Source organism: Paralichthys olivaceus, chromosome 21 (genome assembly GCF_024713975.1).
Source record: "Paralichthys olivaceus isolate ysfri-2021 chromosome 21, ASM2471397v2, whole genome shotgun sequence".
NCBI classification, from domain to species: domain Eukaryota; kingdom Metazoa; phylum Chordata; class Actinopteri; order Pleuronectiformes; family Paralichthyidae; genus Paralichthys; species Paralichthys olivaceus.
Window position 1 is genome coordinate 188,388 of NC_091113.1, and position 24,906 is coordinate 213,293.

At 44.0% G+C, this 24,906-nt stretch overlaps 4 protein-coding genes across 6 annotated transcripts; 2 read left to right on the plus strand and 2 right to left on the minus strand.

Annotated features, from left to right (window-relative positions):
• The first annotated feature begins 1,790 nt into the window (after positions 1 to 1,790).
• Positions 1,791 to 4,560, plus strand: ankrd22 (ankyrin repeat domain 22). Of its 2 annotated transcripts, none has more exons than XM_020110457.2 (6): positions 1,791 to 1,939; positions 2,411 to 2,602; positions 3,066 to 3,173; positions 3,314 to 3,391; positions 4,113 to 4,211; positions 4,295 to 4,560. In XM_020110457.2, the coding sequence occupies exons 1-6, from the start codon at positions 1,889 to 1,891 to the stop codon at positions 4,367 to 4,369; spliced, it is 603 nt and encodes a 200-aa protein (XP_019966016.1). In that variant the 5' UTR covers positions 1,791 to 1,888; the 3' UTR covers positions 4,370 to 4,560. The 2 variants fall into 2 exon arrangements, with proteins under 2 accessions (XP_019966016.1, XP_069373804.1); XM_069517703.1 differs by having other exon boundaries at positions 3,072 to 3,173.
• Positions 4,417 to 7,711, minus strand: lipf (lipase, gastric). The gene is made up of 11 exons (XM_069517702.1): positions 7,571 to 7,711; positions 7,310 to 7,435; positions 6,794 to 6,905; positions 6,349 to 6,547; positions 6,132 to 6,241; positions 5,916 to 6,052; positions 5,667 to 5,813; positions 5,494 to 5,565; positions 5,314 to 5,382; positions 5,117 to 5,227; positions 4,417 to 4,932 (listed from the first exon to the last, which is right to left on the minus strand). The coding sequence occupies exons 2-11, from the start codon at positions 7,430 to 7,432 to the stop codon at positions 4,810 to 4,812; spliced, it is 1,203 nt and encodes a 400-aa protein (XP_069373803.1). The 5' UTR covers positions 7,433 to 7,435; positions 7,571 to 7,711; the 3' UTR covers positions 4,417 to 4,809.
• rnls (renalase, FAD-dependent amine oxidase) lies at positions 7,711 to 11,916 on the plus strand. Of its 2 annotated transcripts, none has more exons than XM_020110370.2 (7): positions 7,711 to 8,625; positions 9,055 to 9,160; positions 9,261 to 9,403; positions 9,483 to 9,641; positions 10,547 to 10,720; positions 10,983 to 11,158; positions 11,651 to 11,916. In XM_020110370.2, the coding sequence occupies exons 1-7, from the start codon at positions 8,508 to 8,510 to the stop codon at positions 11,822 to 11,824; spliced, it is 1,050 nt and encodes a 349-aa protein (XP_019965929.2). In that variant the 5' UTR covers positions 7,711 to 8,507; the 3' UTR covers positions 11,825 to 11,916. The 2 variants fall into 2 exon arrangements, with proteins under 2 accessions (XP_019965929.2, XP_019965928.2); XM_020110369.2 differs by having other exon boundaries at positions 8,400 to 8,625; positions 10,511 to 10,720.
• A 1,021-nt stretch (positions 11,917 to 12,937) lies between these two features.
• ptenb (phosphatase and tensin homolog B) lies at positions 12,938 to 24,901 on the minus strand. Its single transcript, XM_069517698.1, has 9 exons — positions 24,369 to 24,901; positions 22,052 to 22,136; positions 21,937 to 21,981; positions 21,775 to 21,818; positions 21,456 to 21,694; positions 19,557 to 19,698; positions 19,302 to 19,468; positions 18,783 to 19,043; positions 12,938 to 18,651 (listed from the first exon to the last, which is right to left on the minus strand). Exons 1-9 carry the CDS (start codon positions 24,445 to 24,447, stop codon positions 18,478 to 18,480), a joined length of 1,236 nt encoding a protein of 411 aa, XP_069373799.1. The 5' UTR covers positions 24,448 to 24,901; the 3' UTR covers positions 12,938 to 18,477.
• Between the last annotated feature and the right edge of the window lie 5 nt (positions 24,902 to 24,906).

Consider the following 24,906-nt stretch of genomic DNA (forward strand, 5'->3'; position numbering starts at 1 on the left):
ACACACACACACACACACACACACACAGTGTTGTGTACCTTACTCAGGTTTGAACACGTCTCTGAGGTAAAGGTCTGCGTTGTCCTCCACTGGATCTTCAGTGCTGAGCTTGAATTTGTTTAGTTCCACGAGATATCACATATCACCAGAGAGAAGAAAACACACGTGTGTCGACTGCAGGTGTGAAATACGTCAGGTGAGAGTAGTTCCACATGACGCCACTAGAGGCGGAATCCTCCACATGTCACCGTTTCTACAGTGACACCAACAGCTCCGCTGCCGCAAGGACAGATACAGGGAGTCTTTCCTGCCTACAGCAATACAACTGTACAATTCCCACCTCTGATAGTACTTAGTAATTACTGCTGCAATAACTGTCAATTATTTATTTCTTTTGCTCATATTATATTCATACTCATTTTACTACATATAGTCATATTTATTATTTTAGTCATGTCAAACAAATACTGCAATCATGCACCTTGTCTCTTTGTGTCCTACTGTTGTGAACGTTGACCTGCTGCTGTGACACAACAAGTTCCCATGGGATCAAGAAAGTTCATCTAATCCAATTAACCTGAAAATGTTGAAATGTATTTTATTTATTTTTTTCAGTTTGTTGCTGCATCTTCAACACGTTTGTCGTCACGACTCATCAAACTTTTTCAAAATATGATCTGATGTCAGATCAGCTGATTTCATCTGTTCGGTCTGTGTCACTGCGATTGTTATTATGACATCGTTGGTTCTAATCCATCATGAGTCAAAGTCATTTTATTGTGTTGTATATTGAGCGGCGATGATGTGAAGATGATGAAGGAATCCTCGCTGATACCGTCTTGCTTGTGTAAATGGTTTATGACAAGGAGTTCAGCATCATAACAAGCACTGCAGTCTGCCTGGAGACAGATTCTCAGATCTCCCTGACAGCTGCAACTCCCCGTTTATATCGGGAGAGTTGTCGTCGTAATCTTGAAAAAACACATCTGGTTCCCCAAATCTCCCATTTCCTCTGAATTAGAAACAGATCATTTGCGCCAGCTCAAATTAGAGCGGTAATTAGAGCCTTGACCTATGGACCTGACGCCCACACTTAGCTTTTCTCAGGAACCTAAAGGCACATGGACCTCCAGATTATCAGGGCCTGTGGACCTCCGACACGTAATCAACTTCCTTCAGAGATAAAATCAACACATGGCCTTTTAGACACACAATTGAAAAACTGAACACAAACGATTCTCAATTAAATGAATAAAACACAACACATTCATGTGACGTCATCGTGCTGATGTTTGTGTCGGATCTTGTTTAATTTCGCTTCAGACTGAATTCCATCTGTGAAGCCCGGCCTCTCCGTGACGTCACTCCTCCTCAGGCGTGAAACGGACGGAAAGAAACCGGAAATTGCGTTACAGTCAGTTTCAGAATCAAACTCAACAGAGTGAGGTGAGGACAGACAGGAAGTGGTAGGTGTATGATTTCAAAACAAAGCAAAGTTTTCCTGGAAATCTGTTTTACATCGCTGCTGTTTGATGATGACGTCATGATAATGAAGGGAAGGACCATCTTCATCTTCATCTTCATCGTGAAAAGGAAAACCACTTGAAAACTGAACGTTTTAAGAATCTGTGAAGTTTTGAGTAGTTATAGATAAAAATAAATTGATTGTGAAATTTTTAAGTTGCAATGTTTATTTGATTTAGAAATTTTCATTTTGAGTTAACATAAAAAAATGACAGAAAACAAACAGTATCCTTCATTCACGTGTCACTGATTCAAACTCTTTGTATAGAAGTAGACCTGAAATTTAAGAAATTAAATGTGTCTTTTATTTTGATATGTGGAACAGGAAGTAAGTGTGCAGACGTGTGTGTTTGTGTGTGTGTTGATGTTCACAGGTGAGTTCCTGTCAGCCGCCATGGGTCTCGTTTACTCTGAGGTAACAACTTTATTTATTTCATCTTTATCACACACACAGACACACACACACACACACACATGTATATATACATATATATATATATATATATATATATATATATACTCATACACACAGACACACACACACAAACAGACACACACACACACAAACACACACACACTTTTAGTAACTAGTTACTGAGTGAGAACATTAATTAATGTTTTTCTGAAAGTATTTTTTTCTGATCGTTCAAATGAATAAAAATGTGATGAAATAATTGAAGTGTGCATGTGTGTGTGCGTGTGTGTGTGTATGTGTGTGTGTGTGTGTGTGTATGTGTGTGTGTGTGTGTGTGTGTGTGTGTATGTGTGTGTGTGTGAGAGATTGTGGAGAAAACTTCTAAAACATCAGCAGAGAAGAAGAATGTGATTCTCATCTCAACAGAGAAATGTCTTGTCCTGTCTCTCCCCCCCCCCCCCCCCCCCCCAGCCGGCCTGTCAGTCAGCGTACAACGGAGACGTCCATCAGCTCTATCGCATCCTGAACGATGACCCAAACAAACTTAATGTCCAGGAGGGACGAACCGGGGACACGCCTTTCATTGCTGCCTGTCGCCGCGGCAACCTGAGGATGGTTCGATACCTTTTGGACAACCAGGCCGATGTCCAGCTGACCAATAAGGTGCTTTCACAGGATGATGATGTGATCATGTTACTGTTAAGCTCTGGATCTTCTCTGGAGGACGAAGTCAAAGTCAGAGTGAGACTCAGTTTGTCTGTCTCCTCCTTCACTCCTGTATAAAGTCTAAGTCCAGGAGAAGTGAGGACACAGCAGAGCGTCCTCCACTGATCCACTGGGAGGGAGTGGGGGGGTGATGAGCTTCTAACACGTGACACAAACATGAAGAAACACAAACAAATGTCTCTGGTGACAAAGTGCTGACACACACGTAGAAGACACAGACGAAGACGTGAAGACAGTTCTGAGCAGAAACCTGCTGCTGTGTGGTTCAGCTGTGAAACACAAACTCTGGAGACGAGTCTCTGGACACGTTTCTCTGATTCATCCTGGAGCTTATGTCTAACAACGACTTAAGTATTGTGTCAAATTGAAATAAACTTTATTGACAGTGTGTGTGTTTCAGAAACAGAGGACATGTCTCCACTACGTGTCCAAGAGGACTTTTTCTCTGCTGGACTATCTGATGATTTCCATCCTGATGCCCATCCTGCTGCTTGGATACTTTCTCATGGTGTGTTCACTGTCTGTTGCCATCCACCAGATATTTACTTCAATAAAGTTTTAATGTTTTGATTAATAACGTAGAATCTGATTCTACTTTTTTCCTCCACAAACTGTCCAAGACACTGAATCTTTGTCGTGTGTGTGTAGAGACAGAAGCAGAGGCAGAATGTGCGTCTGATGGAGGTCGTACTCGGCAGTAAAGTCAACGTCAACGCTGTCGATTATGTGAGTTTACGTCATAAAACCTGAACCTGAGCTGACTTCAGCAGAATATTCTCACATCACTCAGAAGAATAAAACTCAGCCACCAGGGGGCGTCTCAGTCTCTATAGAAAGAGAAACCTCAGAAAGAGTTTGCTGACAAAGTGCATCAGTGAGGAATGATGGGAGTTGTAGTCTTCTTCCTTCAGTGTTGATGATTAAGGGGTTTTTATCTGAATTCTCCTCAAACGTCTCCTCCCCCAAAACAAGCAGCAGCTGATTCACTCCAGTAAAAACAGAAAGAAGCAGCTTCATGTTAAACTCAGTGTTTCTCTGATGAGTCGAGCTGCCGCTAACGTTCGCTCAGCTTGTTTCTCTGAAAACTTCAGATCCAGATGTCCAACGACTCAAATCCTTCATCTGCTTCACATACAGAGTTAAAAACCACCAAGATGTAAAAAGTGTTTCATAATAATGTGACTCAAAACTGAATAAAGTCACTTTTGACTCTTCAGACAAACACTGACACTTAGAGAGGATGTTACGCCACCAACTGGCGACTGAATGAAACGTTACCTTGATTAAAACTACAGATTTCTGCAGGTGTGAAAATATTAAGTAAATATGATGTAAATGTAAAGAACACAATTTAATGTTTTATATGTTTGGACTGAAGAGTTCAGATGTTAATGGACAGCTGAACCACTGGGGGGCGACAGTGTGTTTGAATGATGTGTTTGTGTAGAAAGGAAACACGGCGCTTCACCTCGTCTGTCAGAGGAAGAGTCATTATCTGGTTCCTCTGCTGCTGCACAGAAACGCTGACTCCAGCATCAAGAACAACGTACGTATTAAAATGACCACAAGCATCAAATGTGACCTGAAGAGACGTTAACACCTGAACCCCGTCTCTGTCCTCTTCTACAGGATGGAGAGACACCACTGGACATCGCCACCAGACTGAAGTTCAACAAGATTGTCAACATGTTGAAGACGCAATGATGGACGGACGAGAGGAGAGAGAGACAGACAGAGTTTCTCAAGTAAAATGAATTTAAATTGTTTTATTAAAACTGTTTGATATGAATCAGTTTGAAAAAAACATGTTAAAAATCTTAACGTTAACTTTAGTGAAATCAGAGTCAAGTTAAAATCTCAAATGTCCTGTCAAAATAAAAGCATCTTATATCAAACAGTCTGTGGTTGGTGCTGCACACGTCCCACAGTCACATGACCCTGGGCACTCTGTTGTGGTCATGTGCACAACTCCGTGACTTCACAGACCAGGTTGATGATGTCACAGGAAGTGAAGGTTCACAACAGAAGTAAACATAAAATTCAGTTTGAATCGCAAGAGTGATTCTGGTTCTGTGAGTCACAGTTGTGGGGGGGTGAAGCTTTAAACAGAAAACAGTGTCCTGACGGAGTTCTGACGGCGCCCTCTAGAGGTGCTCCTGCAGCAGCTTCAGGATGGAGGGAAACATCTGTTCAGGAGCATCAAGACCCCAAATAAAATCCAGATGTTCCCAGTGTTCGATGTACTGATGGTAGATCAAGTTAGACACCTGAGGAGAGAGGGAGAGAGACAGGTGAGTGAGGACGTAGACAGACAGGCTGCAGGTTCCTCTTCAACCAATCATCATCCACAACAGTTCTCATGTCTTCAATCTGAGAACTCAAACATGTGACATGTTTCTATGGGGATGATGATGTCATGTGTGAGGACAGACTTGTTCAGCACACACTCACCTGAGTGAGGAGGACAGCGACGTCTTTGGGGTCAGCCAGCGTATCCTGTCCCCCTGAAAACAGAGCGGTGGGAACCTTCATGTCCTTGACGTTGTACTGAGGGGGAGTGGACTGAGAGGGACACGAGGGACAGAGATGGACAGTGAGCTTAGTGTCTTCATCACCGGATAAAACTGATCTGGTTCTCAGAGACTCACCTGGTTGTAGTGTCTCATGTTTCCTGTGACACCAAAGTCAAACGCCGTCAGTTTCCCTCCATGAACGTGCTGAAACAACGACAGTGTCAGAGTGTGTGTGTGTGTGTGCATGTGTGTGTGCGTGCGTGTGTGTGTGTGCATGTGTGTGTGCGTGCGTGTGTGTGTGTGTGTGTGTGTTACCTGGGCCCAGTGCACCATGTTCTGGACTGAAGTCCCAGCAGGACAGTGTGTTGTGTAAACCGGAGTCCGAGTCTGCAGATGAACAGAATCATGTTACGCATGTGACCTGATCATGTGATCTGGATCATGTGACCTGGATCATGTGACCTGATCATGTGAGGTCTCTTACTAACCATGTTGAGGTTTTTCTCATCAAAGCCACAAAGGATGAAGAAGAGGTTTCCACACAGCTCACTGAGCGGCTGCTTCCCACACACGTGCTCAGCAAACCACTCGATCATGTGACTCTGAGGCAGGAAGTTCTGACTACCAAACAAAGCCTGCAGGGGGCGACAGCAGGTCATCATCAACACAATAAATACATCATCATGTGCCATGGTTAACAGGTGATTGACGGTGTATCACAGGTGGTCGGGTCTCACCCAGATGACTGACTCTGGCAGGACGGACAGTTTGGTCATGGGGCTGCTGGTGAAAGCGACGGTCGCAACGGGGGCCAAACCGATGAACAGTCTTATCTTACTTGCCAGTTCAGGGAGCGTGGAGAACGCCATGAATGCTGGGAAATAAGAGACTGTTACAGTGATGTAAGCAGAGACAGGTGTGTGTGTGTGTGTGTGTGTGTGTGTGTGTGTTACCTATAGTGGTTCCTTGAGAGTGGCCGATGTAGTAGATCTGTTCTTGTCCCGTCACCTTCAGGATGTAGTTTACAACAGCGGGAAGATCCTTCAGAGCCATTTCATCATGACTACACAAACACACACACACACACACACACAGGAGGAGGATGATGATGTCACACAGGTGTTGTGATGTCATACAGGTAGATAGTGATGTCACACAGCTATTGTGTACCTGAACCTCCAGAACTCGTCCTGGTCTGGTCGTAACGTCCGGTGTTTCCTGGACCACGTGTTTCCTCGGCTGTTTCCGAGCCAAACGTCGTACCCGGCGTCCGCCAGCACGTATCCCAAACTGGAGTTTGGCGGGTTGGTGATCCAGTTACTTCCGGCGGCGAGGAGGCCATGCTGGAGCAAGACCGCCGGCCTCGAGCCTGCAGAACATAAAGCATAAAATATGATTCTGACATGTTTGATTTGATCTGATTCCTCCTCTGACTTTGTATTTTGAAGGACTGGTTATTGTAACTGTGTCACATGACCATCACCAGTTCAACTGTTTAAAGAAACAGGAAGTGAAGTTCTGATGTTTCAGCTTCTTTTTCCTCCTCAGACTTTTTAACCACAGAAAAAACATCCTCTCTTTTACTGTGTGTGTGTGTGTGTGTGTCGAGTCTGACCTGCAGCGTGTCTCAATCCGTTTGGGATCCTGTTCACCATCAGGATGAACCCGTCCTCCGTCAGAACCTCGTGTTCCTCTGCAGGGTAACTCCACCGTCTGATGATCTCTGTCTGAACAGTGACATCATCATTAAAGACAAACTTCCAGTCAGACTGAACTGAGGGTTGAACTAAGTCAGAAGTGTGTGTGTGTGTAAAAGAAGTTTTATTTACTTTCAGCTCTACAACTCAGCTTTTCTTTTTCAAAAGAACAGGAGGTTAGGGTTAGTTTGACCTCTGAGTCATTACTGATCGATGATGTCATCTGATATCAGCCGGTCAAAGGTCAGACAGTGCGGACTTCACAATAAGAGTCAAAGATTTAGAGAAATGTGACATTTCAAAATAAATATTTAGAAAAAATCACAAATAATTTGAGGCCAATGAAGCTGTTTTATTTTGTGGTAGAAAGGTTAACTGTTACGTTAGCTGCTGGTTACCTAAGTAACCATGACTGACAGTTAGCGTGTTCTTACAATGTTCATGTGAACTTCAGGGTCCAGCTCCAGATGTGGGATCCCAGAGCATCGGTGGAGCTGAGTCGGTCCACTGTGCACGAGACCAGAGAGGAAGAGCACACACACCACAACACACAACATTGTCTGTGTGAACACACACACACACACACACACACACACACACACACAGATACAATCATCTGATGTTTGTTTCACTTCTGTTTAAACCGGAGGTTCATGAGATTCTAACAGTTAATAACTAGTTCATAAACTTCTCACCTGTCCGCGCGCTCCGATGATCTCTCACGAACTGAACTCTCTCACCGTCGTCCCGAAAGTACAGAAGCGACGTCACAAGAAGAGCCTCGCTGTGATTGGTCAGACTCAGGTTATAGGAACCCTTTGTTTTCTATAAATCGATCAACGAATATTTCTGATTGAATTTTCTCCCTGATCGAATCATCACAGACCGGAAACAGAAACCGAACACTGATCGGGAAGGGAACAGAAGACAAAGAGCTGCTGATCCTGTTAAAAAACAAACATTCAATTTAAATTTAAAAAATAATTACGTGATGTGATGACGATACTCATGAAATAAAACAATCATCTACAACATATTCAGCTATAAAAGAAGATTTTTAAAGGTTTGCTTGATTATTTTTTGTAACGTTTCCAAAAGCGAGCCCTTCAAAATAAAAGTTCAGCCTGTCACAGAACACACAAATCTGATTTATAAACATCTCTAATAATTAATACAAAAACAACAACATCAAAATATAAAAAACTGTGACATGAACTGTTTAATATAAGAAATTTTACATATAGTATTTGGAATAATATTTATAATATATCATGTTTCCTAGAAGCAGATGTGTAAAACAATAAAACAATAAAAAGGAATCTTAATCTTAAAGTTGAATAAACAGAGTTTGACAGGTTGATACGTAAAATAATTTAACTATAAATACATTTATACATTGCAGTGATTTTACTTGCTGATTTATTTGGAGGCGAAAATACGTTTATTGTGAAAGTGTCAGCCGGATGTTTCTCTCAGAGTCCGGGATAGTTTTTGTTTGTTCTTCCTCTCTGGTGGTTTTATAATAGAGCTTCGACTTCCGCTTCCGGTTCAACTCGGTGGAAGTTAACCCGGGTTTGAGCCCAGTGGAAGTTAACCCGGGTTTGAGCCCAGTGGAAGTTAACCCGGGATAAGATGTCTCGGGTGTTGATCGTTGGTGCGGGTCTGACAGGAAGCGTGTGCGCGTGTCTGCTGAGGAGAGAGCTTCAGAATAAGGTTCACATCGTGGTGTGGGACAAAGCCAGAGGTTCAGGTGAGTTTAAAACACAACAAGTCTGTAACAAATCAAATGACTTCAAGTTCCTGTGAATCAGCTCAGAGGTCAAGTCTGTCAGAGGTCAGAGGTCAAGTCTGTCAGAGGTCAAGTCTGTCTGAAACCAGCTTCAGCCCAAACCTCCATTCAGAAATGTGATTATTTAATCATTTACTACATTGAACTGAACAGAAAATCACTGTTGAACACCAGTGACATCAGATTCAATATCAGATAAATGTTCTCATCACATTCAGCTTGAAAAAGATCAAAGAATGTAACTTAAATCAAATCTGTGTAATTAAAATCTTCTGGTCAAAGTCTGAGTAGAAACAAGAGCTGAGAACAAACATGTCAACTGTAATAATCAATAACCACATGTCAGTAATCACATGTCATCTGTAATATCTGTCTCTTTGTCTCTCTCAGGAGGCAGAATGTCCACCACTCGTCCTCCAGACCATTTGTCTCACTCAGCTGATCTTGGAGCTCAGTACATCACGGCCACATCGGCCTACGCTCAGTCACACCAGAGGTACGACATGCCATGGAACATAACCAAGTAGGCTTTTATTGTGAAACCCTCACTTTGTGCGTATGCGTGTGCGTGTGTGTGTGTGTGTGTGTGTGTGTAGTTTCTACTCAGAGCTCTTGTCCTCTGGCGTCCTGCAGCCTCTTCTCGCTCAGGTTGAAGGAATGAAGCACAAAGACGACGACAGGAACTACGTGACGCCACTGGGCATGTGCAGTGTGGTCAAACACTTCCTGTCTGAGTCAGGTACACGCCCACCTGTCTGTCCACCTGTCTGTCTCTTTCACGTGTTCACTATCATGTGTGTCTATGTTGTTTCTGTCAGGAGCTGATTTGTTCTTCGAGCATCATGTGACCGGCGTGTACCGCTGCGGTGCATCATGGGAGGTGGAGAGGAAGGAGGGAGCCAGCGAGACGTTTGATGCCGTCGTCTTGACGATGCCAGTGCCTCAGATCCTGCAGCTGCAGGGAGACGTGGGACAATGTGAGTCTCTGAGCGAGCAGCTGTAAACTCTGCTGGTCTCATTTGGTTTGAAAACTCTGGGGATGTGTTTTAGTCTGAACAGAAACTGAGACTTTTGTGAACGATGACGCCCACGATCTCTTCTGATTGGTTCTAATCGGTCACATGACTCGTGATGTGTGTGTTTGTGTGGACAGAGATTATTTGACACCGGAGATCACTGTGAAATTGTTCATCACAGATTTTATATAAAGTTAGATGAGTGTTATGGATTTTGTAATGTATGTTATTGGTTTATGATCAGCTTTGTATTGATTAACACTAAATTTAACTGTCGCAGCATCTGAAGATGATAAAAACAATAACGTTTTATTTGAATATAACCATGGTGTTGCTGCTGCACTGAAACATGTTAAACATCTGACTTCCTGGTTGAGTGATGGCGTTATGATATCATTTCCTGTGAGCAACTCAGTGTAGCTGCAGTAACATGGTTTCACCACATGGGGGCAGAAGAGTCAGATGGAAGTGTCAACAGCTGCGATTTCAGTTATAATTAATATTATTGATTTTATCTGTGATATATTTATTGATTCTCACTCATGTCAATGATTGGGATCAGTCACAGGTTAATTGATAATGTCAATTAGTGTGTGCGTGTGTGTGTGCGCGTGCGTGCATCTGTTCTTGCAGACTGTTTTATTTCCTCTGGTAGAATCAATATAGAAAATAAAGAATATGAACGGAATCAAGTGAAGAACATATAAATATAATTCATGATGAACTTTGACCTCATTAAATCAAATGTAAACAAATAGATTGAACAGTTTAAAATGTATCAGTAAAGGATTCATTCAGCAACACTGGACCATACATTTCCCATCATGCAGTTGGACAGAGTCTGACTCTCTCTGCCTGTCTCTCAGTGCTGTCCGTCCAGCAGAGACGGCAGTTAGACGGGGTCGTGTACTCGTCTCGTTTCGCCGTCGCTCTCTTCTTCCCTCCTGACGTTGTCTTCAGTTTCCCGTGGGCGGTTCGATACGTCACCAACAACTCCTGCATCTGCTACATCGCTGTGGACGACCGCAAACGCAACACAGGTCTGTCTGCTCAGCTGTCTTCTCCTGTCTGTCTGCCTGTGTACTTTATAATGTTCAGACCAAACTGACCTTTGACCTCTTCAGTTAGTGATGTCATAGACTAGCAGCAGCTAATGCTAATGTCGCCAGAACTCACCTGGTTGACACCTCCATGTCCTCCATGTTTGATTCTCACTGATGTCAGGAGAATCTCGATGCTGATTGGCTGTCACGCCACAGCGTCTCAGAGAGGTGACGCACTGACCATGTCTGTGAACCTTAGATGCTTCCGGCCGAGGTCCATCCCTCGTCGTCCACACTAGCGTTCCTTTTGGCCTGGAGCACTTGGAACGAGACAAGGAGGATGTGCAGCCAATCATCTTACTGGAGCTCAGCAAGCTGCTCCCTGACCTGCCTCAGCCAATCAGCATCAAGTGTCAGAAGTGGCGGTACTCCCAGGTTAGTCTGAGAAATTCCACTGACTCACTGCAGAGGTGGGAAGTAATGAAGTACAAATACGGGGCCGATCCAAGGACCTCAGTAGACCCTCCAATCTATGGTAGTACGGGTGGTGTGTACAAAGGGCAGGAACTTAATCAAGGCCAGAACATTCTCTATCCATTTATTCCCTGTACAGACCGACCCAGGTGCAGGACCTCGTTCACTTAGAACCAGACTGTGTCCAGTGATTTTGTTTCTCTGGAGGTTGTTCACAAGAGGAAACTACCCTGTTTTGTTTGCTGACAACTTTTTTCATTTTGCAGAGTTATCAAAAGAGGCTTCGTGTATCATTGAAGTTAAAAATTTATTTTTACTTTTGTACTTAAGTTCATTTCAGAGCCTATAATTTCTTAGCAACGAATGTGAGTACTTTTGCCACCTCGGCCACTGACCCTGAAGTCATCGGAGCATGGGAGCGCTTGAGTCATGATTCCCTCGTTCCTTCTGCAGGTGCTGACCTCTGTGCCGGACTGTCCGGGTCACATGATCATCCTCGACCAACCCCTCCTCATCTGTGGTGGCGATGCGTTCAGTCACTCCAACTTCGATGGCTGCGTGGAGTCTGCATTGAGCATGCTCAGTGTGCTGAAGGCCTCGCTGACACCGACAGGAAGAGCTAACTGATACCTGATCAATACTCGATAGTTAATTCAATTTTCATCAAATGTTCCATTCAATGTTTTTTGTCTTTCAATAAATTTCTGATCGAATTTGAATTTGATTATTTTATTTTCAGATGTTTGTTCGACCTGCAGCAGCTCTGACACAGACATTGATTACTGGCAGTGAAAGAACCAATCAGGAAAAGCATGTGGGCGTCCGCGTCATGTTTTACAAACGTCTGATTTAGAGGCTGGAAAACTTTGCCAGGCGTGATCATAGCAACGGTGATGATGTCAGTGGGCGGAGCCTGTGGTATATTCTTGTTTCACTGTTTCTTGAGCTCAAACATTTTCTGATCAACTGATACTGATCAATATGCCCCCCCCCCACATCATCACCCAACCCACCTCCAAACAACTAGAACAGTTACTGAATCAATGAGAACATACACCTTCCTTGTTTTTACTGTAAATGCTGCTCATCATACTACAACTGCTATTTACTACATGCTGTGCATGTACATTACCTTCCATGAAGTATTTTACACTCAATCCGTTTTTGCCTGTTCTGGTTTGCATTACTCTCATCCAATCCATGTATGCCTTTTGACTGTATACTACGTTGTACTATGACACATGATATACTAATTTGAGTACTTAATATGTTGCGTATTTATATGTGCTGTCTATTTTTACACCGGGGATCAGGGAGAAGCAGCATTTCAATCGTTCTATGTCCTGTACATACATGTACGTCTTCTTGGAAAAAAACCATTTTAGATTCAGGAGAACAGTGTAAATGTCAGTAAGTCGTGGTTTTAACATGATCAGCTGAAGATGAATTCATCACGTGTGGAGATAAACTTGTCACGACTATGACCTTTGATTGGCTGATGCTTCCTTTGATTCTTTAATGCAGCAGATAAGACAGAATTAGTTATGGTTCAATGTGTGTGTGTCCTAATCTTTCCGGCCTGTTCTCCAGTTGTTCTGGAGTGCTCAGTCTTGCTGCAGCAGTGCATTGTGGGTGAAAAGATGATCATTTCTGCCAAGTCACTGATGGATAACAGTTGTAACCTGTTGTACAAACTTAAAAACATTTGTTTGACCTTTAAAACCAACAGTATCAATGAAATGTTGTTTATAAATAGTTTATTCACCTTTACAGTGTTTTATTTCATTATAAAACGGGGGGGGGGGGGGGGGGGGGGGGGGGGGGGGGGGGGTAAAGGGCAGAATAAAAGAACTGTGGGGGGGGTCAGTTTCACTTGGAATGTTTCCAAGGTGATACAGGTCAGAAGTTATAAAGACATTTGTGTGATAAAATAACCTGATAAATAAAAACACCATCATGATGACAAACCGAAACAGTGAACACGAAACGAGATGACAAAACCACATCTGTCACCACAATCATTAATCAATGCTAATTAATACTCATCCATACCGATCAATGTTGATTCTACTCAGAAACTTAAACCCAGGTACAAGTTTCTCTTTAATTTCTGTTGGATTTTTTTCCCAGGTGAAAATGTTGAACAGATTTTTTTTAACACAGGCTACGTACAATGTCACAAACACGGTTCAGTTAACGTGAAGATACAAACTAGTTTACGGAGTTACTTTAAAAGATTTAACGTTTCTATTGTTCAAACTTTAATGAAAGGGACGAAGTGATGTTTCTATGACGTCTACACAGATCATCTCTTACCCAGAACCAGCTAGCTTTAGCCTCAGCACTCTAGCATGATCTGAGAACTGTTAGCTTGAGCCTTAGCATATTCACATGGATCTGGGACCTCTTAGCTATTAGCTTTAGCGTTAGGATGTTCTCATGATATCATACATGTGTCCATACTGTCATTACTTTTTACCAAGTGTTTGTTCTTGAAATGAGATTAAATTAAAACGTCAGCAGACATTTCTTTCACAGACTCACGTAGCTAAGGTTAGCTTATTATCTAGCTAGCAGACATTGATAAAACTCAAATGTCAATGAATGAAATTGTTTTGTCAAGTGAGGATCAAATAGTTGTTAAATTTAATGAAACATGTTGGTTGTTGTTGAATTCTAGTGTTGACGACGTCTGTCCTCGTGGAGACGTTCAGCTTTTTGTATGAATGTGTTAAAAAACATTTTAGGCTGTTGATGTCCAACACCTGCACATAATGTCTTCATCTTCTGCCTGATGTTGACCTCTGACCTCTCATAGACAGATGTGGTTTGTAACCCCGACTCTTGAGACACAGAAAACCTTGAAGGTGTTGTCACATGACGCCTCCATCCTGAACACGCTCTTGTTCAAAAAACAAAAAAGACAAATTCAATTGTGAACTGTTATTTTTGAATTAGCATTTCTCAGCCAATACAAACACTCTGGTTTTGAAATGCAGAAACCAACAGATGATCCTGACGTCATGTCCTGTACTAGTCTGAATGTGCGGAGCAGGTCTGTTGACCGGAGGACTAATGTGACGGCACCTTAAGGCTACACAAAGAAAGAACAGATCAAGTTCACCTCATCAACATAAAAACATCAGTCTGAGCTTCGTCTGGCAGGTTTGGTGATGAGATGTAAAGAAGGAGCTGAAGCATTGTCTCATCAGCTCAACAGACAAAACAAAGAAACGTTCTCACTGACTGGATTGTGTCAAACTTGAGTTAATTCTGATTATTGGAGGTTAAAGGTTAGATCCTGGTGTGAGTTTAAGGTTCCTTTACAGATCTGCAGACGGACACATTCAGAATATTATTCGCTAAGTTCAGTGTTTAAGGTTCAGGGTTTTAAATCAACAATTTTGGTAAAGAACCTTTTCTAAGTTTTGGTCACTTCCTCTTTTTTTTTTTCCTTTCTGACTTTCTGTTTCGGTACAGGAACCATAGACGTCCATCAAAAACAGATCATTTTTAAACAGAATACAATGTTTGAGGATCGACCCTGGTTAACCTACAAAATATTTTCTGTCCAAAGTTCCTAGATGGATTTGACACAGCTGTTGTGGTCCTAAGATAAAGACATGGAGCACCAGAAACAGTCGAGAGACGTGGACGACACCTGCCTGACCTCAAAATCCCCAAAACCTGTTCAGTTCACGCAGTGTTCAGTGTAGCACCAACGTTCAGCAGGTTAGAGTCGTTTCACGAAACACATTTTCAACTCATCAGTGTCCCAAAGTTACCCACGATACCATCTACGAACACAATGATGAACCAGCCATTTTATTTGCCATATTTGGGCTGAACACCACAACATTACAACGCTGAATGGAAATGGTTGTTATTGCATTATGATACTGTGAAAGTTATCGTTTTTTTGGATCAGTAAGTTCAGGTTTTAAGCTGCTCTGCTGAACAGGTCTACACACCAGTCATGTCTGAACGGGTTGATGGCAGGAGGTGAGGTCACGCCTAACAGAACCCAGCAGAAGTTGTGTTATTGTTGCTGAAAACCTTTGGCAGCTACACAAACAACCTGCAGATAGATGAAGACTGGACGAAAACACGCTCTGGACACAAAGCACCACAGATGGACAACGGCATCAGCTCTGGTTAGATAAACTTAGCACCTAAAACCCAACATGGTGGACTACGGGCCCAACAACTACAGCTCAAAGCACCAGTTTGCTGGTAACACACGGCTGAACAAGATATGATCACACAAGACGCAGTATAATCAGCACCAGCCACTTTTTCTACAAGTCCTGTGATCCAGGATCTGAATCACACTGAACGTCTGGAAACATCACATCTATGCTTGTTGTTTTTCAGCCTCTGGCACAGAGGCAATCCCTTTCTTATTCCAACCTGAAATACTCTGATTGGCTTCCAGACTGGATCGTAACTTCATTGAAATTTCTGTGTCCCGCAATGAGTTGTTGATTCTTTGAGGTCGGGTATTGTTCTGGGAAATGTGTCCTATCCAAACATCATCCTGTGGGCCACAGTCAGAACTTCTGCCTTCAATGATTCTACAATAAGTGTTGTGGACTTCATGTGTCAGCTTCCAGAGTGTGTCCTGTGTGATCAGGGCCTACAGACATCAGGAACCTTGAGTCCCAGCTCGGCCCAAAGAAGAACAATCGAAGGGCTGATGATTTGGTTGTAGCACCAAACGTAAGGACGGAGATCAGGCCTCTGGAGGCAGATGCTGTTTCAGACACTAAGGGATTCTCTGATCGACTGAGTGGACTGATATTATTTACAGGTTTTCTTGGCTGCTGTCTAAATGTTTTGCATTAGAAAAATCACAACTTATGTGAAGCCAACAAACCATAGAACAATAAGAAGGTGCACATCCAGAAGCTTCCCAACTATTTTGAGAAAAACTGAAAAATAGCTTGTGGCATGAAAAGACAAACCTTAACATCCAGAAGAGCCTGAAGAATACAAACTAACTGGAGATTAGTTTTGGATAGTTTCATTCTGATGAAATTAAATCGGTGATTTAAGAGATACTGATCTGAGAATCCCTGACGTGCTTCTGTAGTAATGGTAATGTGATCCTCAAACTGTCATCCTTGGCATTAAAGGTTCAGTTTGAAAGAATGTAGGCGCTTAAATGTTTGGACAAAGTCATGGCGAAGACAAAGATTAATAGTCTACAAACAGAGTAATAATTACAGAGTGACAACCTTATTGAAATGTCAAAATCCAAAGACACACAGAGGCCAAACCTTGACTTGACTCTCAACAACTGTGGTTGTGAGAATCTACGACAAACCCATGCTGGGTCCTGATGCCAAAGTTGAGGAACTCTGCGTTAAAACCTCCCGAACAGCAGCTTTACAAAAGGACTGGATCTTTCAGTGCAACAGAACTCAGGATTGCTGTGCACATCACACTACATGACTCGATGTCTTGTGATTGGGAGTCTTGTGATTTCATACTATGCAACTGACGTGACGGGGTCCCACGATACACCGTCTTTCAACAGGAGAAACCCCGACTAGCATGTCTGCTCTGCTCTGTCGCCGGTTTGTGTCAATGTTACGCTGCTAGAAATCTAGTCCCAGGGAGCCTCTTGAATCACATCTATGAAGAGTCCACACATAGCAGCTGCTGATCAAACACCAATTTGGCTGCGATCAGGGGCTTTTGTCTGCAAGTTCCAAATACCTGTCATCAAGTGGAAAATCTGGCGAACAATCATGTAGTGGGAACGAGGCATAATCGGCTTTCTAGGATGGATTGACCGTGTCCAGAAGTACTTACAAACTCAATCGTCCTTTATAAAGTGCAACCCCCCCCCGCCTGGCACCCAGGCACTTCAAAAGTAAGCACTCTGTTGTTGTAGATTTCTGCTTTAGTTTGTAGCTCACATAGTTGTAAAGCTCAACAGCAGATCTGGCTGAAGGAATGGTTATAACGTGTTTGTTTAGCTTAATGATTGATATGAGAGTATAACAAAAATAGTTTTTCTGTAACTGTAGAAGTGATTGAAGAGCTGAAGAGAATCATTCTGTGCAAATCTGTGGACAGAGACGATCAGAGGAGCGTTTGTTCACAGTAGGTTTGAACTGTATGTGGTTTTAACAGTGGATGATTGACAGAAGTGCAGCAGATTGTGAATAATCCAAGTTTCTCTTCTTCATTGTCACATTCAAACAAAAGGTTGTCACTTCTCTGTGTATGCTGCTTCTTTACGAATCTAATTCAGTCCAAGTGAGACCGGTTCAAACTGGGTCTAGACCAGAACCAAGTCCAGTCCAGGCCAGTCTGGACTCAATTTACTCAAAGGAGTCAAAAACGTAAGACCCAAATGGGAGGAGTCCAATCTAAGTCATACTTCCTGGTCTCCATAAGCTCAGATCCAGAACAGTCCTGAACCAGCTCAGACTGACGGATTCAAACTCGGTCCAGTCTTGTTCTTTGTGAGGAGGACTTTTGAAGACCAGGGTGAAAAACTTCAACTTTGGTTGAGTACTGTTGAGCCAATATTCTCTTTTTATAACAAAATGATGCTGTAATTTTCGTCTCCACCTATATCAGATTTAATCAAGTTGGGTGTTCTGTCTAATTTTATATGAATCAGTGATCACAGGTTTCACTTTGCCGACATTCAAACATAAGAGTACTGGCCTTCAAAACACATGGAACCACACTCCCCATGTTGAAGTTAGCACACAGAGAGAAGAGTCAACTCTGACAGCTTAATAAAACCGAAAAGGGCAGAGACCAACAAAAGACTGTTCTGCAAGAAGCTTCCTAAAACTGGTTAGGAAGGAGGGAAGGAAAGAAGGAAGGAAGGACACATGGGGGCTCGGGATTTATCTTCTTTCTTTCTCATCTTGTTGTCGTCACTAAAGAAATCTATTCGTCTCTTGGTTTGTTTATATTCAAGTTTTACCCCTTTAACTCTCTGTCCATTCATCTGTCTTATTGTCCATTCGCTGTCCTCACCACCGACCCCCATGTCATGTGATTGTCCAGGTGTGGACCTAGCAGAAGATTGGAGGTGGGGGAGGTGGGCGTGGTTTATCATTTGATCCGAGTCCCACTGATCAGTTCTGGTCAGTTATATTCCCCATAAGCTAACAATGCGCTAGTCTTACTCAAGGATTCATGTGTGTACATATATATGTACATATATATGTATATATATGTACATACTGTGTATATGTGTGTATATACACACGTATATATGTGTGTATGAGTGTGTGTCAGACTTTTGTCTTCTAATTGTTGTGGTCCTCTTCGAACGGCTCGTTCTCGGGGTCAGAGTCCGTTGTGTCAGAGTAGCGGTAGTGATCGGGTTCGTTGTCGCTGACGTCCGGGGTCACTGAGGTCGACGTGCTGCTCGTGTCACAGTTAGCTCCTTCCTCCACCGTCTTGGTAAAGAACAGCTTCACCTAAAGCAGGAGAACAGAGACTGAAGACTTCAGAGCCAATAACCGGCAAATGACGTCACCAGAACAAGATGGTTGTGCCATAATCAGGGATATTTTAGTTCCATTTTTTTTTTACAAGGGGTCAATGATACCTTGAAGTTGGGGGAGAAGTTCCTGTTGGCCTTGTCTTTGTTGGCCTTGTCCAGGTCGTTCTTGATCAGCGTGAGGATCAGATATTCCCTGTCGTTGGTTTCTCCTCCCTTTGTCACACTCGCCATCGTCATTGCCAGGTTCTGGTGCGTTCTGTCGGCCAGTTCCCGCAGCATCCCGGTGCTGCCGTTCTCCAGTTTGTCCGTGTTCTCCTCCGGCCCCGGGATGAAGAAGGTGTTGACCCAGAAGTGAAACATCTTTTCCTGGAGGGCAAACAGGTCGAAGTTCACTTAGATCCCCAGAGAGGTGTAGATATAAATATGACTTATGAACTGGCTTCCTGTCATGTGATCAAACTCTTCTTTAGGATTTATCGCTCAGGTTGTTCATCATCATTCAGGCAGTAATTATCTATGAATTCACTTGGGACAACAGGTAGTGAGTGTTATGTTGTGATGAGTGAGTGTGTGTGTGTGTGTGTGTGTGTGTGTGTGTGTGCGTGTGTGCGTGTGTGTCCTGACCTTCTTCATCATCTTGTTCTGCTTGTGGAAGAAGTCCACCTTGATGTCTCCACAGACAGGAAGTGGCTGCGGGAACTCAAACAGCATCACTTTGTCTTCCCGCCGAGTGTGGGCGGGGTTAGAGGTGTGAATCTTCACCTTCAGCTGGTAAACGACAAACTGAGGATCTGAGAGAGAGACATCAGAGTGAACGAGTGGATGAGTGAGTAAAGGAGTGTGTGAGTGAACGAGTGAACGAGTGAAGGAGTGACTTACTGCAGGTTCCAGCTGTGAACATTGGGATCGTTTCAAACAGCATCTTGTGGAAGAGCAGAGCCACAGGTTTATACTGAAGCTGGTTCCTCAACAGGAAGCTGTAGTAGATGACGTAACGCCGCTGACTAGGGATGGTCACACCCTGATCACACACAGAGAGAGAGAGAGAGAGAGAGAGAGAGAGAGAGAGAGAGAGAGATGATCTGTTACTTTTAGTTTCACATTGTAATTTAGGGACTAAAGAATTCTGTGTGACATTCGTACGTCCTGTCGACATCACGGCGTCGTCAAGCTGTACTTGACTCTGATTGGTTTGTAGACGTGTTGTCAGTTGGGGGGGGTAGTAGTTTGTCTTTTTGAATGGAGGAAATGAAAAAAGCTTCATCTGGTTGCCATGGTAACATCTAGCCGCATCATCACCTTCAGGCGCAGTACTCCACAACACTACAGTACTCCACTCCACTGTACTACAGTACTCTACAGTAATCCACAGCACTACAGTACTCCACTCCACTGTACTACAGTACTCTACAGTAATCCACAGCACTACAGTACTCCACTCCACTGTACTACAGTACTCTACAGTAATCCACAGCACTACAGTACTCCACTCCACTGTACTACAGTACTCTACAGTAATCCACAGCACTACAGTACTCCACTCCACAGTACTACAGTACTCCACAGTACTACAGTTAGGGCTGGGCGACAAAGCAGTATTGATAATTAGAGTTTATGAGACACATGTTTAAACACAACAGGAGACATAACGTGACACAGTCAAGACATCAGGGTTAAAGTCTGACACCATCGATTAATGAATAAATGCATGTGATTATCAGTTTGTGTGAAGAGGGACAGAGACACACACACACACACACACACACACACACACACACACAGATTATGACGTAACACAGTGTTTTGACTTCGTTGTTGCAGAAGAAGCGACGCCCCGTTTATCCAGGAACATAAATGTAAATTCATCATGTTTTTATAAAGATCAGTTCTACGTGTGATGATCAGAGAACATCAGAGGAGCAGAGTCAATTGTTGACCAGCGGAGTCAGTGCAGTGGCGCTGATTTAAGATAAGATCAAACTTATTGGATCCACACGCCGAGATGCAGCAGGCAGCTCAGAATGAGGTAGACAAGAGAATATAGAAATAGAAAAAATTTGAATTAAAAAATGAGTATGTACATTATATAAACCTTTTCACTGTAGTGGTTTGTACGAAACGTTATAAGTAAAGTGCAGAATAAACTTTTGTATATAAGAAAAACACTGTAAATAAACAAATGTGCAAAAGATTTCTCTTCTGGTTATTTGATCTATATCTCGATTTATATATTGATATAGTAGAAATTATCAGGATAAAAATATGTCCATCTCGCACAGCCCTATCTACAGTACTACAATACTCCACAGTACTACACAGTACTCCACAGTACTCCGCAGTACTACAATACTCCACAGTACTCCACAGTACTACAATACTCCACAGTACTACGGTACTACACAGTACTACAATACTCCACAGTACAACAGTACTCCACAGTACTACACAGTACTCCACACCAGTTCAGATGCAGTAAATCAACGTCCTCTTGGTTCAAACATTTTATCGTCAGAGGTGAAGACTACTTCTTCTTCTTCTATGGTTTAATGTGTCTCTACTTCCTGTGATTGGTCCAAAAGTCCAAACTGTCCAACAAAGTGTTTTCACTGTGAACCAACAGAACCAGGTTCAGTTTGATCCAGACCCAGAACTCCTCTTCTGGTCTGAGGAACCGTTCACACCTGATGTTCTGATGATCAATACTAAACGATCGTTGTACAGTTCAACTCCCCAGGTGCCATTAAACTTCAAGTGTCATGTCACGGGCAGTGTCGTTACCTTCTTGTCGTGTGTGCGGACCTCGCCGTAGAAGTCCAGTGCCTCCTGCGGCTCCTGAAACTTCCCCCGGTGCAGCAGGTATGCGCAGATCATGACGCCAGTGCGGCCTTTTCCTGCCTTGCAGTGGATGGCTGCGACGTGCAGCTCGTCCTCGCTGAGCCACTGGTCCAGGTCCTCGCAGAACGGCTTGATGAGCTCCAGCTGGGGCGGGTTGTGGTCCTCGAAGGGATACTGAGCAACTAAAAGAGAAAGAGTGACAATCAGTCACATCCTCCGCTTCACATCAACGAGACGCTGACGTCCAATCACGGGGCCTCACCTTGACAGTTAAACTTTGCTGCGTCATAATGTCGCTCGGCACATCTGTGGACAGACAAGTGTTCACACATGTTCTGAATTAGCAGTGAAAGCATCTGATTGCAAATGACACACGACATGTTCTGAGGCTTCTGGACAGAAGAGTGCCAGTGAAGTTACTCACAGGTTGTAGATCTTATAGTGATTCTTGTGCTTTGAATCTAAAAACCTGAAACAGAGACAGAGTTTCAGCTTCTGTTCATTTCAGAGGTCAAAGGTCAGGGAGAGCGGCATCTTACCGGACGACATCGTCGATGTTGTTTCTATAGACTCCCTCCAGTCGCTCTGCAGGGAAACCCATGGCAATGATGTTGGGATAAATGTCTGGTCGCACCATTAAGGATCAATGACTCAGGGCAGAGACACGTCTTTGTGTCTCAGTCGAGTCCCCAACATCCCACATTCATGTCAACAAACACAGAGAACCTGAAGCCCACGGAGACAGAACCAGCCACTGTCTCTGAGCGGAATCATAATCGAAGTAAAACACACTGAACCAGATTTAACGGATCAAACATCTGGTCTGAGAAACGTTGTGGTTGGATCAGAGAATCGTCTTTTTTCAGATCCAGAGGAACCAATCATCTCTCTGTTTGGTTCAGAGGACTTCCTGCATTTCCCACAATGCCTTTCAGCAGAGGCAGGGTGATGTTCAGTCTCAAAATGTTTTGCTACCGTTTCGGTGTTAAACGACATGTTTCCTTTAAACAGTGTGAACAACGGTTGTTGTGTCCTCTGGTTTGGTGAGTGTGTCAGAAGTGTTGTCCAATCAGCAGTGATGTGTATAAAAACCCACCTTTTAAAGAGATAGAGACGCAATGACTCTGGATCGAGATCGTGTTTAAATTGTGTTGACATTAGCAGTAACAGAGCAGCAGCAGCAGTAACAGAGCAGCAGCAGCTCACAGAGGCAAATAGAGCAGCTCTCACAGAGCAGCTAACAGAGCAGCTCTCACAGAGCAGCTAACAGAGACTAATAGAGCAGCTCTCTCAGAGCAGCTAACAGAGGCTAATAGAGCAGCTCTCACAGAGCAGCTAACAGAGCAGCTAATAGAGCAGCTAACAGAGGCTAATAGAGCAACTCTCACAGGGCAGTAGTTAACAGAGCAGCTAACAGAGGCAAATAGAGCAGCTCTCACAGAGCAGCTAACAGAGACTAATAGAGCAGCTCTCACGGAGCAGCTAACAGAGCAGCTAACAGAGGAAAATAGAGCAGCTCTCACAGAGCAGCTAACAGAGACTAATAGAGCAGCTCTCACGGAGCAGCTAACAGAGGAAAATAGAGCAGCTCTCACAGAGCAGCTAACAGAGGCTAATAGAGCAGCTCTCACAGAGCAGCTAACAGAGACTAATAGAGCAGCTCTCTCAGAGCAGCTAACAGAGCAGCTAACAGAGGCTAATAGAGCAGCTCTCACAGAGCAGCTAACAGAGACTAACAGAGCAGCTAACAGAGCAGCTAACAGAGACTAATAGAGCAGCTCTCACAGAGCAGCTAACAGAGACTAATAGAGCAGCTCTCTCAGAGCAGCTAACAGAGCAGCTAACAGAGGCTAATAGAGCAGCTCTCACAGAGCAGCTAACAGAGACTAACAGAGCAGCTAACAGAGACTAATAGAGCAGCTAACAGAGCAGCCAACAGAGACTAACAGAGCAGCTCTCTCAGAGCAGCTAACAGAGACTAATAGAGCAGCTCTCTCAGAGCAGCTAACAGAGACTAATAGAGCAGCTCTCACGGAGCAGCAGTTAACAGAGCAGCTAACAGAGGCAAACAGAGCAGCTCTCACGGAGCAGCTAACAGAGCAGCCAACAGAGACTAATAGAGCAGCTCTCTCAGAGCAGCTAACAGAGACTAATAGAGCAGCTCTCACGGAGCAGCTAACAGAGCAGCTAACAGAGGAAAATAGAGCAGCTCTCACAGAGCAGCTAACAGAGGCTAATAGAGCAGCTCTCACAGAGCAGCTAACAGAGACTAATAGAGCAGCTCTCTCAGAGCAGCTAACAGAGGCTAATAGAGCAGCTCTCACAGAGCAGCTAACAGAGCAGCTAACAGAGACTAATAGAGCAGCTCTCACAGAGCAGCTAACAGAGACTAATAGAGCAGCTCTCTCAGAGCAGCTAACAGAGCAGCTAACAGAGGCTAATAGAGCAGCTCTCACAGAGCAGCTAACAGAGACTAACAGAGCAGCTAACAGAGACTAATAGAGCAGCTAACAGAGCAGCCAACAGAGACTAACAGCAGCTCTCTCAGAGCAGCTAACAGAGACTAATAGAGCAGCTCTCTCAGAGCAGCTAACAGAGACTAATAGAGCAGCTCTCACGGAGCAGCAGTTAACAGAGCAGCTAACAGAGGCAAACAGAGCAGCTCTCACGGAGCAGCTAACAGAGCAGCTAACAGAGGAAAATAGAGCAGCTCTCTCAGAGCAGCTAACAGAGACTAATAGAGCAGCTAACAGAGCAGCCAACAGAGACTAATAGAGCAGCTCTCTCAGAGCAGCTAACAGAGACTAATAGAGCAGCTCTCTCAGAGCAGCTAACGGAGCAGCTAACAGAGGATACAAGTCAGGTCCAGGTCGAACCCGTCCTCCTGGTATCGCCTCTTGTTTCTGCTCACGACCCCTTTGATTAACGCGGCCATGATCCGCGTGTCCGTGAGGCACGTAACACCCGGGGAGAAGACACAGTCCGCCCGGGTTCCTCCGTCCCCGCTCCGGAGCCTCCGCAGTCTGGTCACCGGGGAGAGAAGTTAACTGTCCGCCTGCAGCGAGCTCAGCGCCGCGTCCCCGGGCTCCAGAGTGCGTCTGTACGAGAGTCTCGTAGATGTAGAATCAAGAGAATAAAACCAGGTCCGAGTGGATGAAGCGCGGCCCCGTTATCCGGTCTCCTCGGGAGCGACACTGCGAGCCCCGGTGCGGCCAGAAGCTACCCGGCCTGTTAGTAGACGGGCAGCCCGGCCGTCGGTGCTGTTTTCTGGATCAAAACAAGGGGACGTCGGGGCCTCCTCCCTGTGCGGGCCCGGGTTTCCAGGTCCCCCACCCGGAGACAAAACCATCCGCGGGTCGGTGTTCGGTGGAGATCCAGGCCTCCGGACGTCTGA

Bases quoted from the DNA above. Each gene is read 5' to 3' on its own strand.
- ankrd22 (XM_020110457.2), top strand. From the start codon at position 1,889: ATGTTCACAGGTGAGTTCCTGTCAGCCGCCATGGGTCTCGTTTACTCT. The intron at 3,392-4,112 runs GTGAGTTTACGT...GTGTTTGTGTAG, and splicing joins ACGTCAACGCTGTCGATTAT to AAAGGAAACACGGCGCTTCA. The intron at 4,212-4,294 runs GTACGTATTAAA...CCTCTTCTACAG, and splicing joins ACTCCAGCATCAAGAACAAC to GATGGAGAGACACCACTGGA.
- lipf (XM_069517702.1), bottom strand. From the start codon at position 7,432: ATGTTGTGTGTTGTGGTGTGTGTGCTCTTCCTCTCTGGTCTCGTGCAC. The intron at 6,242-6,348 runs GTACACAATAGC...GTGTTTGTGTAG, and splicing joins GACGAGTTCTGGAGGTTCAG to TCATGATGAAATGGCTCTGA. The intron at 5,566-5,666 runs GTTAGTAAGAGA...GTTCATCTGCAG, and splicing joins ATGAGAAAAACCTCAACATG to ACTCGGACTCCGGTTTACAC.
- rnls (XM_020110369.2), top strand. From the start codon at position 8,508: ATGTCTCGGGTGTTGATCGTTGGTGCGGGTCTGACAGGAAGCGTGTGC. The intron at 9,161-9,260 runs GTACGACATGCC...GTGTGTGTGTAG, and splicing joins TACGCTCAGTCACACCAGAG to TTTCTACTCAGAGCTCTTGT. The intron at 9,642-10,510 runs GTGAGTCTCTGA...CCCATCATGCAG, and splicing joins GCAGGGAGACGTGGGACAAT to TTGGACAGAGTCTGACTCTC.
- ptenb (XM_069517698.1), bottom strand. From the start codon at position 24,447: ATGGCCGCGTTAATCAAAGGGGTCGTGAGCAGAAACAAGAGGCGATAC. The intron at 21,819-21,936 runs GTGAGTAACTTC...GTCTGTCCACAG, and splicing joins CACTATAAGATCTACAACCT to ATGTGCCGAGCGACATTATG. The intron at 21,695-21,774 runs GTGAGGCCCCGT...TTTCTCTTTTAG, and splicing joins AGCAAAGTTTAACTGTCAAG to TTGCTCAGTATCCCTTCGAG.